General features: G+C 41.4%; 1 protein-coding gene across 9 annotated transcripts in view; it reads left to right on the top strand.

Moving 5' to 3' along the window:
* The window catches only part of UBE3A (ubiquitin protein ligase E3A), a 54,061-nt gene extending 44,732 nt beyond the window's left edge, over positions 1-9,329 (top strand). For all 9 annotated transcript variants that reach the window (XM_061459739.1, XM_061459737.1, XM_061459734.1 and 6 more), the window contains 7 exons: positions 74-218; positions 3,877-4,082; positions 5,862-6,026; positions 6,404-6,559; positions 6,652-6,725; positions 7,622-7,765; positions 7,994-9,329. In XM_061459739.1, coding sequence (XP_061315723.1) covers positions 74-218; positions 3,877-4,082; positions 5,862-6,026; positions 6,404-6,559; positions 6,652-6,725; positions 7,622-7,765; positions 7,994-8,114 — 1,011 coding nt within the window. In that variant the 3' untranslated portion in view covers positions 8,115-9,329. The remainder of the gene's footprint in view (positions 1-73; positions 219-3,876; positions 4,083-5,861; positions 6,027-6,403; positions 6,560-6,651; positions 6,726-7,621; positions 7,766-7,993) is intronic.
* The last annotated feature ends 7,829 nt before the right edge of the window (positions 9,330-17,158 follow it).

The raw sequence follows: 17,158 nt of genomic DNA, 5'->3' as shown, positions 1-17,158 counted from the left end.
TTATTTGATACTCAGTCGACTCTTCTGGTAAACAGGTTTACTAATGAAATACTTCTGTCTGTTCACTCAATAGCTAGAGATGATTGCCATGGAAAATCCTGCAGACTTGAAGAAGCAATTGTATGTTGAATTTGAAGGAGAGCAAGGGGTAGATGAAGGAGGTGTTTCCAAAGAATTTTTTCAACTGGTTGTGGAAGAAATCTTCAATCCAGATATTGGTATGTGATATAAGAATTTACTAATTTATCAAATTTTTCACACAAAAGGTTGGAGCAGATGATCTTTCAAGGTCCCTTCCAACCTGGCCTGTTCTGTGTTTATGCAGTGCCTTTCTGTATCTGCTGCTGCTTCTTTCTGAAGCTCTCCAGATTTCTTGGTGATCATGAGAGCATTTGACCCCTTGAGGCTCACTGTGTCTTTATCATCAGTCATCCTCCTAAGGAGGAATGATGAAAAGCTATGTGTATAGCTAGTGAAAGCTGCCACTGCCTGTTTGAATATACATCAGTAGTATAGGGTTTCTTTGCAGGGTTCCTGTGTTTTTTCTCTCACCTTTCTCCTCACTCTGCTTTGTGATTAGCTTCTAGAATTAGTAATCAAACCAAAGAGGAAGAGCTTCTGCAATAAAACCAGAGTAGGACTTATGGTGAGTTTTTATTTCCTCCCCTTCCTCCAGCTTAAAACGTCTGATAGCGTCAGTTCTTCTAATGATTTCATCTAAAAAGGGGTACAAATCCAAAGTGTAGCAGTAATGTCAGATTTCATTGTAGTTACTTAGAACTAAGATTTTGATATATCAGAGCCAAAGTTTTATATTTGTGTTTTAACAGTCATATTTCCATCTTGCCTTTTTTCTCTTTTACCCTCCTTGCTCCCTGCACTAGTGTCTAACGCTTCTGCTTCATATATGCAGAGACGTACTGCTTTTAATATGCAGCTGGTCTGCTGCTCTGATAAGATTAAAATGTCTTAAAATGTTACTAATACTTTGTGTTAGAACAGAAATGAGACCTAGCAGGTTCTTATACTAATTTCATAGTTTCTGAACGATGATGACATATTGCAGTTCCTGTTAAGGCTTCCATTAAAGAAGCTCAACAGCATGTAGCCATTAGTTAATTTGGGTTCATTGAGCTGTTTTAAAAAATAAAGCTGCTGGTTTTGTAGCTTAGAAAATTGATGAATATAAACATAAAAGTTCAGTTTGTTCAGGTTGAAGAGGAAGTCCCCAGAATCAGTAACAGGATCTGAACCTTGACGCTTACTATTACCCATACACAAGCCAGTTCTTATCACAAGCAATACAGATCCATAGGCAAGTCTTACTCTGAAAACTACCATTAACTTGGAGGGATTGGAATCTGAATTAGCAAGGTTACTTGGAATAAATTGGAGTACAACAAAATAAGGAAGTCTCCCTACTTTGACAAAGGTATATTTTCAATGCAAAATACATTTATTCTCTTTACCTGAGTTTAGCTAAGCAGAAGTTGCGTGGGATGCCTATATTGAAATAATCCCATTTAGTAACTGAAATCTGATTCAGCTAAAATCCAGCAGTGTATATATGCTCCCTGTGTATAAAGATGGGTAATAGATAAGATGTGCATGCATGGTTTGTATTTTACTTCTGTATTCAAAATACAAAAAAGTAAAAAGTAAGTACACTTTTTTGTATTCATATCAACTTGGGGGGGGCTGGGTATTTATTTGCTTTTGACATAAATGTGCAAAACCAGAAAATGTAGCTTGCATTCATACTTTTGCACCTATTAATATGCACTGCAGTTTAACAGTTTATACACCATATATGCCAAGTTGGTTTTTGTTGATTCGTAAACACTTCATTTACCAGAGAAAATGAAGGAAATCCTTTAAATGGAATTTAAAATGTCATCTGATAGGTATGTGTGAAGTCACGCTTATACCTGTAAATTTTGTTGCCATTACATTTCAAGTATTTTGATATTAAAGTACTGTCAGGTTTTACTCAAAGGAGGTAATTACTTGAGCAAAATTAGATTTATGACCAACAGTCACCATGGTAAAAGGAAAGAAGGAATAACTTTATACAGTATTCCAGCCAACACTATACAATTGGTTTTGTCTTATTGAAGCTTCCATTTTATTCTGGTGTTTTATTTTAATGTTAATGTACTATAGTCTTAGTTTTGGTCAATGACTAAAATGCTGTATTTCACATGAAAGTGTTTCCAGATGTTGGTCTGGGTGAAGTGTTAGTCCTTAATTATTAGACATTTGCTGGAGTTGTTTATTTTGACTGTTTAACTCTTCCATTTTCTTTCAGAAAGTACAAGTAATTGCTTTTATTTTGCCAGTAATCCAGAAGTTACTTCAGTCAATTCAGAAAATGGAATGCAGGGTTCTCTGTAATGTTTCTCCTATATATGTTTGTGTTCCTTATCCATTTCTGATTTCCAGCTACCTTACCTGATGTTAGTCTTGTTATTTATGTGCTTCCCCTAATAGCTGGCCCTGTCCTAGTATCTTACTGTGATAAATAATCTTCAATTTTGGGGAATAGCCAGTCTCTGAATGTGTTTGCAGGTCATTTCCTTACACTGAATGAGAATTCAGGCTTTATCTCTTAGCTGAAGGTGACATTTTTAGTCTTGGGAGTAATTCTGTGACTCTGTTTGTGGCTTTGTAATCAGTTTGTACCATCTCAGTAGGCTGTAAATAAGCATATCTTTTAAGAGCTGACAAGATAAATCCTTGTGGCAAACGTAGTTCATGTTGTTGACCATGTGCATCTAAATTCTGTTGTGTTGGGAGGAAGGAGCCTCAGCGCTTTTCCTTAAGCTCTGCCTGGAAATCATGATCTCAAGCTGTAAAGGTAACAGGTCACTGTGACTATACTAGTCTCTCCCCTTAAGTCTATGGGGTTTGAATTTATCTTGTTTTAGTATCTAGTAAGGAAATGGATTTTACTGTAGGGTTCATTTAAATAGTGTATAGCCTATGCACAAACTTGGGTTTCGTAAACAAGAGCTAGTCTACAGCCAAAAGGGTAAGGCTTTATCCTTCTCTTGTCTATACAGCCGTATCCACTCCCTGTAGCTCCTGGCATTTGCCAGTTCAGCCGTTTGAAGACTTCTGTAAAGGTACTTAGTTTGTGGACTTTGCAGAAAATCAGATGAAGGGAGACAGGGAAGCAAAGCAAAACCTCTTCGCTTTCAACGGTGATAAGCTGTTAAAGTTGCATCCCCTCCTGTGAAACACAGTCTCATGTTACGTTTTCTCCTCAAGATGTATGTGATAGCTGCAGCAACAGTGGGCCTTGCCAAGTACCTTTAAACAAACAAAACCCAAATGTGGGGATCTAAGATTATATGTGATGGTTAATCCATGCCCTGTTCTCATAGCTTCCAATTCAGTCATAAGGCTGCATCTAGTCCTGTTCCTTTGCTGGAACTGATCTGGAAAAGCCTTTAAGGAAAGGCTGTTGCTCTGTACTAATTGGAGTTCTTCAGGATTATTTCATCCACATGTGTTTTGACTGTTATTTTCTTGTCCTGTTGTATTTATCGAAGTTACAATGTATGTTGACAGTGTGCTCCTGGCTACTTAGTAATGGCAGGCGATGAAAGGCCGTGCATGAACAGGTTTGGTGGGCATTGCAGGATATTGTATCGCAGGTTTCTGGCATACTTTTAGTGATAATGTTAGTAACAGTATTTTGAGCAGCTCAAATTACCCTAAGGTAGGCAGGTTCTCTTCGCATTAAATTCACTATAATGTTAAGCTAAGCATGTTTTAGAGGCATTCTAATGCAAATGTGTTTATAATGGTGTGTTTTACATGTCATTTTTATTGAAATGTAACCATGATTGTTCAACTTCATTTTTCTTACAGGGATGTTCACATACGATGAATCTACAAAACTGTTCTGGTTTAATCCGTCCTCTTTTGAAACCGAGGGTCAGTTTACACTGATTGGCATAGTACTGGGGCTGGCTATTTACAATAACTGTATACTGGACGTACATTTTCCCATGGTTGTCTACAGGAAGCTAATGGGCAAAAAAGGAACTTTCCGTGATCTGGCAGACTCTCATCCTGTAAGTTCATTATGTTCTTTGAGTTTATTAATGCATTTGTCATGCAACAGATACAAATAATGCAAGTACAAGATCACTGTCAGAAGTGGAAGTGAAATAACCAGTGACTTGTGTAAAGACTATGCATTTGTTAAATATTAATTCATAAGCAGTAAAATCTCTTACTACATCTGGCTTGGAGGAAGAATTGTCAAGTCAACAAATAGGGCTGGGTATCAGTAAGGCTTTGTTACATTTTTATTTTACATGCTGTCTAAATTGTTTATTATCACTAAGCACTACTAAGCAGTAACTATTATTCATAGTATCTTCCCAAAAAGACTTCTAAAATTAGGCTGGTTATATTTATTTGTAGAAGTAGATTTCTACAACAGATATGAAAGTAACAGTAGACATGCAAAAAAGGTGTGATGCACTTGGGGTTTGGTTTTGGTTTTTTGTCTTAAAGCAAAAGACGGACGAGGCAGTCTGAATATCTGCACAGTTTGGGAGCAATGATCAGTATCCGTCTTCCCTACCTCTCCCCAGCCAGTGGCTATACCAAAGCACTAAGCCATGCGTGTGTTTTAGATAGAGCATAGAAGCAGCTATGCAGGGTGACTTGCCCTGCTTCATCTGCAATTAAAAATCACCAGTAGCTTTCTCACATGCTAGCTAATATGAGTTGGAATGCTTCATTTCTCTTTTCATAAGTGCTTATGCAAATCTTCAGCTACTCAGAAAAGATGAGTAGAATCATAAAATCAACTGTTTGAAAAGACCTTTGAGTCCAGCTGCTAGAGCATGGAGGATGTGGTGGTCACCAGCCCTCACACCAGCAGTTCCAAGTCCAGCTGCTGTCAGCGCAAGGTATTTTAAAGGTGCTGTGGAAGAATCAAAAGGATATATTTAGTGAAAGGATGAGGCTTACATGTAAACTCTTTTAATAATTGAAACATTTAGGAGGAATTTATTATTTCTACTTCACTATAAAAAATACAGTTGCACTCAGTTGTTGCTTTTCCTTTGTTTTGCATTCTTGAGTCCTACACCTCTGCCTCAGACAAATAATTGTTCCCTTTGTGCATAGCCTTTGGTTTCCAAAAGAGTCTTGAGCTTTTCTTGAGGCATAGCATGGAGGAAGGCTGGTCACTCCTTTGAATAGAGCAAGCTCTTGCAGTTAATTTCAGATTCCACTTGGCAAATTCTGACTTAACTTGTGATTTTAGTTATTATTTTTTTTATTTGTGCATAAATGTTTTCTTCTTAATAACTGCCCGTCTGTCGCTTCAAGATTGCTTCCTAGTTCGTTTGGGGTTTAAATCAAGATGTAGAAGACAGAAGCTTGCTGCCTGGAGTTTAGCTGATATAAGATACAGCATTTTCTTTTGATTTTAATGTGTGTACGTTCAACCTACTAGCGTAACGTGTTCTGGATGCCAAAAATAAATACAATTTCAAGAGAGTTTAACGGTAAAGAGGTAGTCAGTGACTCTTAAGCTACAGGTTTGACCATTGCATTTAGGAATATTCCTGTGTACTGGTAGGCTCTTCTAAAGGTTTTATCATTCATTGCCATGTTTCTTTTTTATCTTTCCTTAATATCTGCTATTGGTTCTTTCAAACACGGAGGTTAACATACCTTTGTTTGGACTGTCATGGGAGATCTTGGGGGACTTGTGTTATATAGAATGCAATAACCCTTTTTGAGCAGATGATTTTATGCCTTTTGGTATTACTCAGTGAAATCCTGAAATCTGCTTATGACAGACATTTATTGTTTTGTTTTTTTTTCACTAGGTTCTTTACCAGAGTTTGAGAGACTTGCTAGAGTATGAAGGAAGTGTGGAAGATGATATGATGATAACGTTTCAAATATCTCACACGGATCTCTTTGGCAATCCAATGATGCATGATTTAAAGGAAAACGGTGATAAAATTCCTATTACAAATGAAAACAGAAAGGTACACTCAAATGATTTTTAATGTAATCTGTAATTTTTAGATACTGTATGCAGAATTGTGTAGCACTGCAGAGGTTTGGTCTCATTCCTGACTTAAGCTTAAAAGCCTTTTTTAATTGCTATAGCACAGTATCGTTGTAAGCAGGAAAGGCTTATCTTTTAAAGAAAGCATTGATGTATGCATCTGTAGCTTCTGGATGTGGTGTTTGACCTGTCTGAGAACTGTGTGAGACATGTTCTGTATTATTGCTGAGTAGAAGCTGAACCCAGGTAATCTACATAGAATTACGTGTATTTTGGGGTCTTACATTTTTTGGAGATACGTTGAGTGGCATGTGTCAAAGTACTAAGGTTTTTTGGGGGATTGTTTCCTTACAGGAATTTGTCAATCTGTATGCTGACTATATCCTCAATAAATCAGTAGAAAAGCAGTTCAAGGCCTTTCGGAGAGGATTCCACATGGTGACCAATGAATCTCCTTTGAAATATTTATTTAGACCAGAGGAAATTGAATTACTTATATGTGGAAGTAGGGTAAGAATTCTGAATGTACACCAGAAAGTGGAGCTTTTTTGATCCTAAGTACCTAACTAGTGGTCATTTTAAAAAATGTCATCTTCTTACAGAATTTAGATTTTCAAGCACTAGAAGAAACTACAGAATATGATGGTGGCTATACCAGAGACTCTCTTATTATTAGGTAATTTTTATTTTTTTTTCTGATTTCTGAAAGATAAAAAGCACTTGACATGGCTGTTTCTTCACAGTATTGTAACATGGAGTATTTTTGTAGTGCTGGAGATTCAAGTGTCTTATGTATAATTCCGCTTTACTCAAGTACCATCATTAGGAAAGAGCACATAGTTGTAAGTGTACTGTCTTCAGCTTCTAGTGAACTTTGGTAAAAATTAAGAGGGATTTTTCCCTGGGTTTTTGTCTTTCATACCATACAGTTAAATAATCCCCAGTATAAACAGGGCTGTTTCAATAAATAACCATTGCTTTGCTGCTGTTTTTAAAAAAAAAAAAGAAATCACACTGAATTGTTTGGATAGGTTGCATGAGTAAACCATTCTGCTCTAATTAGAAATCAAGTAAATTCAGTGTTTTTGATGTTTCTACTTTTGTGTCCCCTTTGACTAGAGAAGTCTGAAGACAAGCATTAGGGAAGTGTGCATCTTGAGTGCTCTAGACTTTGCCAACTACTTAACTAATTCCTGCTAGGGTAGAAAACCTTGACAGCAGCTGTTTGCTTACTGTAGTGTTTAAGATGGTGGTAGAAATGAACATTGTAGTGGAACCAGTATAATTCCGTAGGAAATGGGAATCCTAAATTAAGTGATCTGAAAATATTCTTCATTTATCAGCTAAATTAACATTTAAAAACAGTTAAATTGCAGTGTTTTGGTACTAATTCTAATTTCTACTTCTGAATCTCATTTGATTGGTAAAGAAGTTACTGGTTTGGTTTATGAATGCAACTTGTAAACTTGCTGTTAGGGTTGATAAGGATAACTAAACATTCAAAGTTCAGTTACTTCCAAGAGTCTCATTTATACCAGGTTTCAGTTCACTTCTTGATTTCTTCCTTCATAGGGAATTCTGGGAAATTGTCCATTCATTTACAGACGAACAGAAAAGGCTATTCTTACAGTTTACAACAGGCACAGACAGAGCCCCTGTGGGAGGACTTGGAAAGTTAAAGATGATCATAGCCAAAAATGGCCCAGATACAGAGAGGTAAAAGAAAAAAAAGTCTACGTTTTTCTTGTTTGTTTATAAATGGAAGCAAATTCTTTGCTTTTAAGTTAACTTTGTTAAATCTGGACAGTTGCATCTTTAAGCAAAGTGGATTCTCTTTAAATTCATTATTTTGGATCTGTGAAAGAGCAATGTGTTTCTTTGCAGGTACTGCATGTTCCCAGATCTGAATTCTTGTTTTTCTCTTTCCCTTTGTTTTCCCCACAGGTTACCTACATCTCACACATGCTTTAATGTACTTTTGCTTCCGGAGTACTCGAGCAAAGAAAAGCTTAAGGAGAGATTATTGAAGGCCATCACATATGCCAAAGGATTTGGCATGCTGTAATGAATATAACAAAATAGAAAAAAATATATAAAGGGATTACAAAATGATGGTGATGATGTCCCTGTCTAAAAAGGCCATAAGATAGTGAGCTACAGTAGTCACCTGTGTTTGTGCCTCCCTTCTTTACTGGGGACATTGGGCTGGAACAGCAGATTTCAGCTGCTTATATGAACAAAATCTTTATTTTTTCTTTTAGCGTGAAAGTGTTACATATTCTTTCACTTGTATGTACAGAGAGGTTTTCCTGAATATTTATTTTAAGGGTTAAATCACTTTTGCTTGTGTTTATTACTGCTTGAAGTTGAGCCTTTTTGAGTATTTACAAAAAAACAAACTGTACTCTCCCAAGGAAAATATTGCCATCATTTGTAGACCATGTAACCTTCAAGTATGTGCTATATTTTTGTCCCTGTATCTAATCAAATCAAGAACTGTACTTTTTGAAGAGTTTGCTTTTGAAACTTGAAGTCTTGGAAAACAGTGTGATGCAATTACTGCTGTTCTAGCCCCCAAAGAGTTTCTGTGCAAAATCTTAAGAATCAATAAAGACGGAAGGGAGAACTCGGAATGTTAAATTGCAGCCTTGAGAACTTTACTTTAGTCACAGCACAACAATTAAATCTCATTTCACTATATGTTGCCTACACATGTCTTGTAATAAACTGTGTTTTTAATTAGGAAACATTTCTTAGCATAAGAAAGGGTAGAAATTTTAGTTACTTTTTTTAAAAAGATGTTTACTGGGGAAAGTGCATTTTCAACTGAACAGCTTTAGAGTAGGGAGTGAAGTGTTTGGAAAAAAGATAGGAAGTTTTTGCTTTATTATAAACAAAGCATGTGGAAGTGCACTTAAAATGAAGTTTTATTCTTAATTGCCTATTACGTTGACATTTTAAATAGACAATCCAAAGTCTTCCCTACATGTTATGTCATCACCGTTTATTTAATGACTTATTGTTCCTACTTATCAAGGCACATGATCAGTGTTGCAACATAATCTAAAGGGATGGCTACTGTATTTTAATCTCATCTAACAATAAGCAAAATTGAACAATATTAAACGTAAGGCCTACTTCATGTTGTACACTTCCAACCATTAATTAAACTGTTAGAAAGTAAGTACTAAGGTTATGTTCATCTATTACATAAAGTATTCAGTAGGTTTTTAATTTAACTCTACAAATCATATCAGAAATAAATCCTTTACCTTTCGTAGTCTGTGTTTAATGTTAATTTCTCCTGTTGCAGTGTATGACAAAGGGATTATGCATTTTTAAGTGAGGATGTAACTGGCATATCTCTTTTTTCCAATACAAGCTGCAGCGGATGTGCAGAGCTGAGCTTGTGCCTTGACGATTGCTTATAACTGACTACTACCGATCAATCCCGTGACTGTGTGGAATTGGCATTAAAAGGCATAGTTTTGAAATCATTGGAGAAAGAAAAGCTGTCTTTCAGGACTATTTTAATAAATTCTTTCTAGTAATAGAAACAGACAACTGTTATGTGACTGATGCTGAATAAAACAGTGACCTTTTTCACCACGGTTCAGTGAAAAAGAAAACCAGTGACTTCCTTACTTTGATGAATTGGATATTACATTATTTGATTAGAAAACGTTGTAGTACAGCATAAGTTGAGGGTTACAGGTGTGGAAATCTCTCCAGAGGTGAACTGTAGTGATGTGGGGTCCAGTGATGTTCCCCTCTCAAATCCAAGACAACCTGGACACAGGGACTGAACCTCGCTGGAGAAGGATTGGTGCTGGCTGTCTTCTGGTGTTTGAGCTGGAGGTGGCAGGTAGGGCAAGCTGTTCTGGATGTTCACCTTATTTCATGTCTTTTGAGAGGAAAACAAGATATACCAGCCTCTGGGTAGGGAAGCTGACAACAGTGCCGGCAGATTCCTTCAGGTTTGGGGCGTCTTTTACTGTAAGTGGCAAGACAAGATTTGCCAAGTGGCTTGAGGTGTTTTGTGACAAGTATGAACCCCATCATGATACTGCTGTGTGGTATGTACTACATCAATAGTCTAATGCTGTTGAGCCGTGTCCCTATAACTTGTCTTATTCTGATATAGCTGTGGATGGTGGTTTTACCCAGCTAACAAGTGGGTAAAATTCATGTTGTTTTTTTAAATGGACCCAAAACCAGGGCAGACAGCATCACTGGATAGCAATACAAAGTTTTCCAACCGAGGTGTTGGCATTGTGAATATGCTTTTTCTCTTCCTTTAGCATTAAGATTAAAATAATACATAATTGTATTGGCCTTTAAAAGTATAAGCTGTTTTTCAAGGAATCATTTTCAGGTAAGATATAAGCACTTCATATTGACAGGTTTCCTGTTTAAATAGATACTGCCACCCCCAAAATGGCATGGTATCAAAACCTTATGTCCTTAGTGGTGTTACAGGTGTGCTTGTCCAGCTGCAGCAGCTGATAAGGTTTAAAGTAAATAAATCTTGAAGTCTTGTAGCTGCACGCTGCTCTCCTGCCCTGCAGAAGTTCCAGTCAGTCCTCTGCTGCTTGGAATGTTTGTCATACTGGGGAAAATGCCATTTTAAGTTCTTTTTTTCTTCAGGCACACCTGGAATGTCTTTAACTCTCTTGTAGTCTCTCGTAGTCTTTCAGCAGCATTTAGGAAACTTTAGGTCTACAAAGCTGACCTTGGAAATATAGGTGTACTTCTGTGTCACTGAAATACCTCTTTCAGGTGAGAGAGACATAAGGCTTCTCATCCAAGGTAGCACTGTGATGCCAGTGTGCTGGTGTTCTCTTTTCAGAGGGTCCTTAATTTGTTAACAAGAAAATGTTTGGGGCATCTCAGCATTGTCTCATATGACACAATCCTTTTTTTTAATTTTATTTTTCTCATAGAAATGTATTTCACTTGGATGCAAATTCCTATTTCTCTGAACTGTACTGTATGAAACATCAGTCCCTCTTTTGCAGTGGCTGGTGTATGGGGTGGGAGCTGGGCTTGGCTGGTGGAGTCACTTGTGTTGGCTGGTGGGGGAGCAAGTGGAGGGATGAGATGGGAGAGGAGGGGATGGGGCAGCAGAAAATTAAGAAGAGAAGCAGTTGGAAAACATCCTGATTGACAATGGCTAGGGAAGATGAAGGAAGCAGAGATGTGCTTGGTTTTATTTCCTTAACTGAAAGGAGTCTTGTAAAGGATCTTGGGAAGACAAGGAATGTGGGAAGGTGGTTTTAATTGCAGAGGGTGCCATGTTGAGATAACACCAGCATGGGTTTGTTCTGTTCTGCAGTATTTGTAGGATACACTCGGTGGTCCTGACAAATAACTGAAGCCAGCCTGCTACACTTGTTTATGGATGTCTGCTCGATATATATCCTGCTTCAGGGGGTTTTGTGTGTGAAAATTTCTTAAGAGACAAGGACACTGGAGATGCAGGTAGAGGGCAGGAATAGTTACTCTGTTTTAGGATAATAGCCTTAGGAACTGCTACGTTACCTTCCTGGGTAGGTTTGTGCATAGTTTTGAGGCTTAAAAACAAAAGCAGAGCTGACTGAAAGTCAGTGATCACTGGAGTTGGCTGCTGCCTTTGGGAGGACCCACAGCACAGCTAAACTACAAACAGCTACTTGTGCAGGGATGCTATGGCTCGTACGGGCTTGGCTGACAACTAGAACTGAGCAATGTCAGGTGAAGATAAAACCCAGCAGCTTGATTTGTGCCTGAACTGTTGTCATGTGCAAAGCTGACGTGAGTCCTTTCTGCTTAATGTCAGTGAAAGCTCAGGTGTGCATTTCTGCTGTGCCAGGGGGGTCACCTACAGAGAAAATCCCTGAAGTCTGTTTTCCCACTGCAACCTTTTGCTTCCAGACCCGTGTAGTACCACAGTGTGAGCAGCAGCACTCACGAGTAACTGTTCATCCATGGCAACAAGTTGAAGGTTTCTGTTCTATGTTTTGAGATGCCATACCTTATGTGCTGCTAGGCTTGATTTAGTTATTTCCTGTTGCAGACATTCAGTGTTTGAGCAGCAAGGTGTAAAGGTCAGGTGAGCTCGTATGATGGCAATTAAAGGGGTTTCATTATTTCGTAAAATAATTGATGTTAATAAAAATGGGAAGCTCAACACTAGAATGTTCCATAGATGTTTTCAGATGAATAACATCCCTTGTGCTGTGTACACTGATTTTATTTTATTATTTAAGTTTTTAATGGTCATCTGCACATGAAGAATCCTTGCACTTTGTAGCAAGTCACCTTGTCACATAAAGCAGGTGACATTTTGGCTTCACCAACAGGGATACCTTATTCTCAAAACACAGCACAGACTTCTTTACAAGCATCTGATAAGGGCTGCTCTTGGGCCAGGGTTTTTCAGCTTGAATCTCTCCAGGGAGTGTCTCACATTCCCAAACTAAAATCCCCAACGGATATAATTTCTAACAAAATGGCTGTCAGCTGCCTTGAAGCAGGGCTGCAGCCACTGGGCTCTGCCCTTGCCAGGCTCCAGCTCAGTGGCCATCAGCCAGCCCAGGTGCGAGCACTCTTGGGCTGGAGATCATTCCCAGTGGCAGTGCTTGGGCCTCTCAGGGGCAAACCTCTTCCAAACCTGCAGCTTTTTGGCCAAGCAGTTGGACTCATCCAAGCCTGTTCCTTGCTGGCTTTGAAAGGCTTCCTGGGTTGGGACTCTGTTTCTGGGACCACACGCTACTGCTGTTACCACCAGTAGGATGGTTTTAGTCCCTTCTGTCTTCTGTGCTCTTGGCTTCTCTCGAAGGGACAGTGGGTGGCTTGGAGCCAGCACACAGCTGCTGTATCCTACTACAGACCAGCAGCTGCAAAGGTTGACGCTGGAGCTGCAGAAGCAACAGGGATCTGCCCCTGAGCCTCAGCCACTGCTGGAGGGCTGCAGGTGGTAAAACTGAGTTGTCTCAGCAGCATCTGCAAGGTGGGAGCTTCCAGCAGCCATATGCTGCTGTTTTCACACTTCTCTAGGCATGTCCCAAGAGTGGTTGCAGCCTCTGGACTCTCCCAGTGGCCAGCGGCAGCACCACTTGGTCCCATCACCTTCTGAGTTCCTTCTGCCATTTTTTCTCCCCTGCACAAGTGAGGATGGAGCCCTCTTGGACTGAAACCCACAGAGCAGCTAACTGCTGTGCTGCCCACTGCTGCTCCTGCCCGTAGCACTGGAGATGGCTGAGCAAGGACCATGCTCCACTGGAGACATCGCTGTTGCCCATCAGTCTGGCACGGCCTCTGCTGGCCACCAGAATGTGAATCGGTTGCCTGGTCGATAGACAAGGGACTTCCCTTTCTGCTTTCTCCAGGTCTCTGCATCTCTTCTGTAACAGCTGCTCTTCCCCAGGCAGCGAGCTGAGCTGCATGGTGCTTCTCCTTTGCCTGGGATGGGTTTGTCACCCCTGCTCTTGGCTTCAGATTTGAACTGCCTCTGGCTGCCGTGAGGTGCTGCATGGCTCCTTTCTCACTCCTTCCTCATTGTGCTCATGCTCCTTTGGAGCCACTGCTTGCAGCTGGTGCAGTTAGGTTATGGCAGGTGAAAGCCTTTCAAAGCAATTGAAACCCTGAACTGAAGGTGTTTTGCTTGGAGCAGCTCCTCTGTCAATCTGCCCAGTCTGAACCATGCATGGAGAATCCCGGCTGTGGCTGATGGGACAAACGAGCTGTGGCATCAAGTGATGTGTTTGGAAAGGTGTGTGGTGCTTCCCTAGGAAAGCTCTGCAGCTTTTTGTGGCTATACCTGAGCTTTTTACCAGCCTTCATGCAAGCATGGTCAGAGGCAGTGGTGTTATTACAGGGAGATGAGGCATTGTGGTTCAATAGTCAGAATCCATTTTAAAAAACTCCCCTCTGGATCATTTCCTTCACGACAGCGTGCCCAAAGTCGCTGCTAAGATGCTTCCTTCTGCCAAGTACCTGTGAACAAGCAGCCCTGAGGCTTGCTTTAAACAGCCTAAATGCAACTAAATATTGAAGATAGCGGGAATCCCACGGAAGCTGCTTGCATGTAGCTCTGCAGGTGACGTATATGTACTGCAGCATGCAACTGGCATTGATTGTCCTAAAAAACACAGATTTTTGCAGCAAGGTCCCTTCGATTCCTCAACCTTGGAGGTGAGCTGAGCCAAAACCAGCAATCCTTCAATGCTATTTCAGCTGCTGCTCTGGGAAGGCAGGCAGTGCCCACTGTTCTCACTGTGATACCCACCTGCAGGGGTTGCTTGGGTGCAGTGGCTGCTGTGGGGTGACCCCTTCCAGTGTGATGTGGGAAACAGCTGTTGGCAGTAAGAACAGAAGGGGGGGGGGGGGGAGAGGGGTGTTAGGTTTTGGGGGGGTGTTGGGGGTATTGTGTTTTGTTGTTTTCTCTTGTCAGGAGACTAAAGAAATGATATGTCAAAACAGCTGAAAAGCTGATAAATCATGAGCTATTACTCAAGGTGTCCATCGGTCTGTAATGCAGTAGTCCTTTCCTGGTTTTCCATGTTACTGCTCTTCAGTTGCCCTGTTACAGAAAGGTTGATACCTGCCACTGTAAATGTTAAGGAAAGAAAAATAGAACCGTAACCATTAGTAGATTCCTTTCTGCACTTCTGGTTTTAGTAACCTACCCCCAGCTTACAGGTAAGACAGGTCCCTGTCAGAGCTGGACCATGTTGTCCTTTGCCTCTTGGGAGAGCATGGCAAGGGATGGCATGGGAGCTGTGGCCGCTGGCACTGTACCCTTTGCTCTCCCAGCAGAAGCCAAGCAGTAACGGTAGAGCTGGTAAAGATGATCTCTTTGTGAGAGCTGCTGCTGCTTCTGGACTAAAGCTGATGTTTGTGCTCATCCTTGGAGCTGAGGCCACCCCGTGTACTGCTCCTGAGGCTGCAGAAACCGCTTTTGCTTAAATAATGTGGGTCTTCCCTTCGTTTCTCACCCTGCCCGGTGCGCAGTGGGGTTGGGCTGCAAACACAGAGCAGCAGAACTGTGTCCTCCAGAGTGAAGCTGTGAGGGGCGTTCACTTGTGAGCTGCAAACGGCTGCAAAATCTGAATTTCAGAAACAAAACGCCTGACCATTTTTAGCCCCAGAGGTTGCTTCTCAGGTCTTGCATGTGTGTCCTTCCCCGTCTGCCCAAGGCCGAGCGGAAGGGAGCCAGGCTTCCCATCCTCCCTGTAAAGGAGCATCCTTCTTGAGCTCTGGGCTGTGTCTGGGTCTGCAGGGAGAGGGATGTTCCCAGATTGGTGGCTTCCCCCAAGAAAGGTGCCACAGCTGGAATCTTGTGCTTCAGCTGCCTGTTGACTTGCCAGCTCCATTTACTGCATAATTCATTTTGTTCTCAGGGATAGGTAAAGGGTTTTTCTGAAACTGTGTAAACAACAGTTTAATTCTTCCTGTGTGTTCCAGGATGGAAACGCCACTGGAAGCGCTGCAGGACTTTGAAGCCAAGTAAAACGCTGTCATCCCGCAGTCTTCAGGATGAAGAACAGCTCTTCCTTAGTCAGCCTGATTGTATTATCCTGTTGGACAACCTGGATTAGGTTTGGCCTGTGCAACTCTCTCATCCTTGCTGTCAGCAGTGATACAGGAACGTGTCTTTCAAAGCAACAACCTACAGACAGTCTTGGAGAAAGCACTAAAGCAGAAAGCACTAATGCTTTCATGAGGGAAAGGAAAATGACCAGTTTGTTCCTTAATGTAAAGCAGAGCCCTGTCTGGTTGTAAACATTTGGCAGGAATAAAACTGTAAAGCAGATGCCTTAAGGGAAAATAAATAAATCCTGGGCTCTTTCTGCAGAATGAGCTGCAGAGTTAAGCTAACCCCAACCCTTGCCTCTATGTATGGGAGTCTGTACAAAGGCATGTGATGTTTTGCTGTCACCACCATTTCTGTTGTCCAGCTCATTGAATTTTCCAGAGCTGAGCTTTCTACCGTAAAATCTGTTAAAGTAAAATAATAGTAGGGAACAAGGGAAAAAGGATGGGGTGCTATGGAGAGCACTCTGCAGAGCAGCACAGCTTGAATCGTTTGCTGTTAGGGAGCAGGGCTTATACCTCAAGGCCCTTATAGCATCCTAGAATGCTTTGGGTTGGAAGGGACCTTAAAGATCATCTGGTTCTAACCCCGCTGCCATGGACAGGGACACCTTCCACTAGACCAGGTTGCTCAAAGCCCCATCCAACCTGGCTTTGAACACTGCCAGGGATGGGGCAGCCATGCAATTAAGAACTTCTTCCCTGGAAATGCTTGCTCCAAGCAGCACCTGGAACACAGTGGTGCTGCTTCACCAGCTTTGCCCTCCTTTTGCACCTGCAGCAGATGTTCAAGCACCTCTGGCCTTCCCCATCAGGTGTTTCACTCAGCACAGGCAGTCTGGACCAAGACTCCCACCCCATGGCCACCCTTTTGGCACAGGCTGGCTCCCGTACCTGTGTGAAGTGGATGCTGTGCCTGTGAAACCCCTGTCTGCAAATTCAGGGCATGTGTTCAAATGCTTTCTAAGAGCTGTCTCCTTCCTGGCTTTCTCTTATGGTGGGTTGAAAGACCAGGCAAGCCCATGCCAGGTACTGCCCAAGGCCCTGGTCTAGTGGAATGTGTCCCTGCCCGTGGCAGGGGGTTGGAACCAGATGAGCTTTAAGGTCCTTCCAACCCAAACCATTCTCTGTTTTCTGGTAGGTGACACGTGTGTGTGTGCAAGTAGCAGAGTGCTGCCAACACATTTATTTCTGCTGGACAAGGTGCCATCCCTGCTGTGTCACCCTGCATGGGGAAAGGGAAGGCAGGAGCCAGGTGGCTCTGCCACCCACAAGGCTTGGCGCCACTGTGGAAGCGGGGTGGGGGGTCAAGGCTCTTGTGTCTGCGTTGTATCTGCAAACACAGTGATGGTGTCAAAACCGGGCATGGGACCAAAGCCGTGTTGTGCCAGCTGCCCCATGCTGAGGGGAGACCAGCACCATTCCCACTTGGTTTTCTGTCACTTCAGATCTCTGTTCAGCTAAAGCTTTCTGGGCAATGTGATAGTGGCACGATGAAAGTCTGTCATGAAATGCTAAAATCTAGAGGGATAT

This window comes from Pezoporus flaviventris, unplaced genomic scaffold (assembly GCF_033815535.1).
Source record: "Pezoporus flaviventris isolate CSIRO_AGI_PZ_B2104156 unplaced genomic scaffold, CSIRO_AGI_Pfla_v1 ptg000030l, whole genome shotgun sequence".
NCBI classification, from domain to species: Eukaryota; Metazoa; Chordata; class Aves; order Psittaciformes; family Psittacidae; genus Pezoporus; species Pezoporus flaviventris.
Note: the sequence above shows the minus strand (reverse complement) of the source record. Positions and strands in the feature narration are given on the sequence as shown.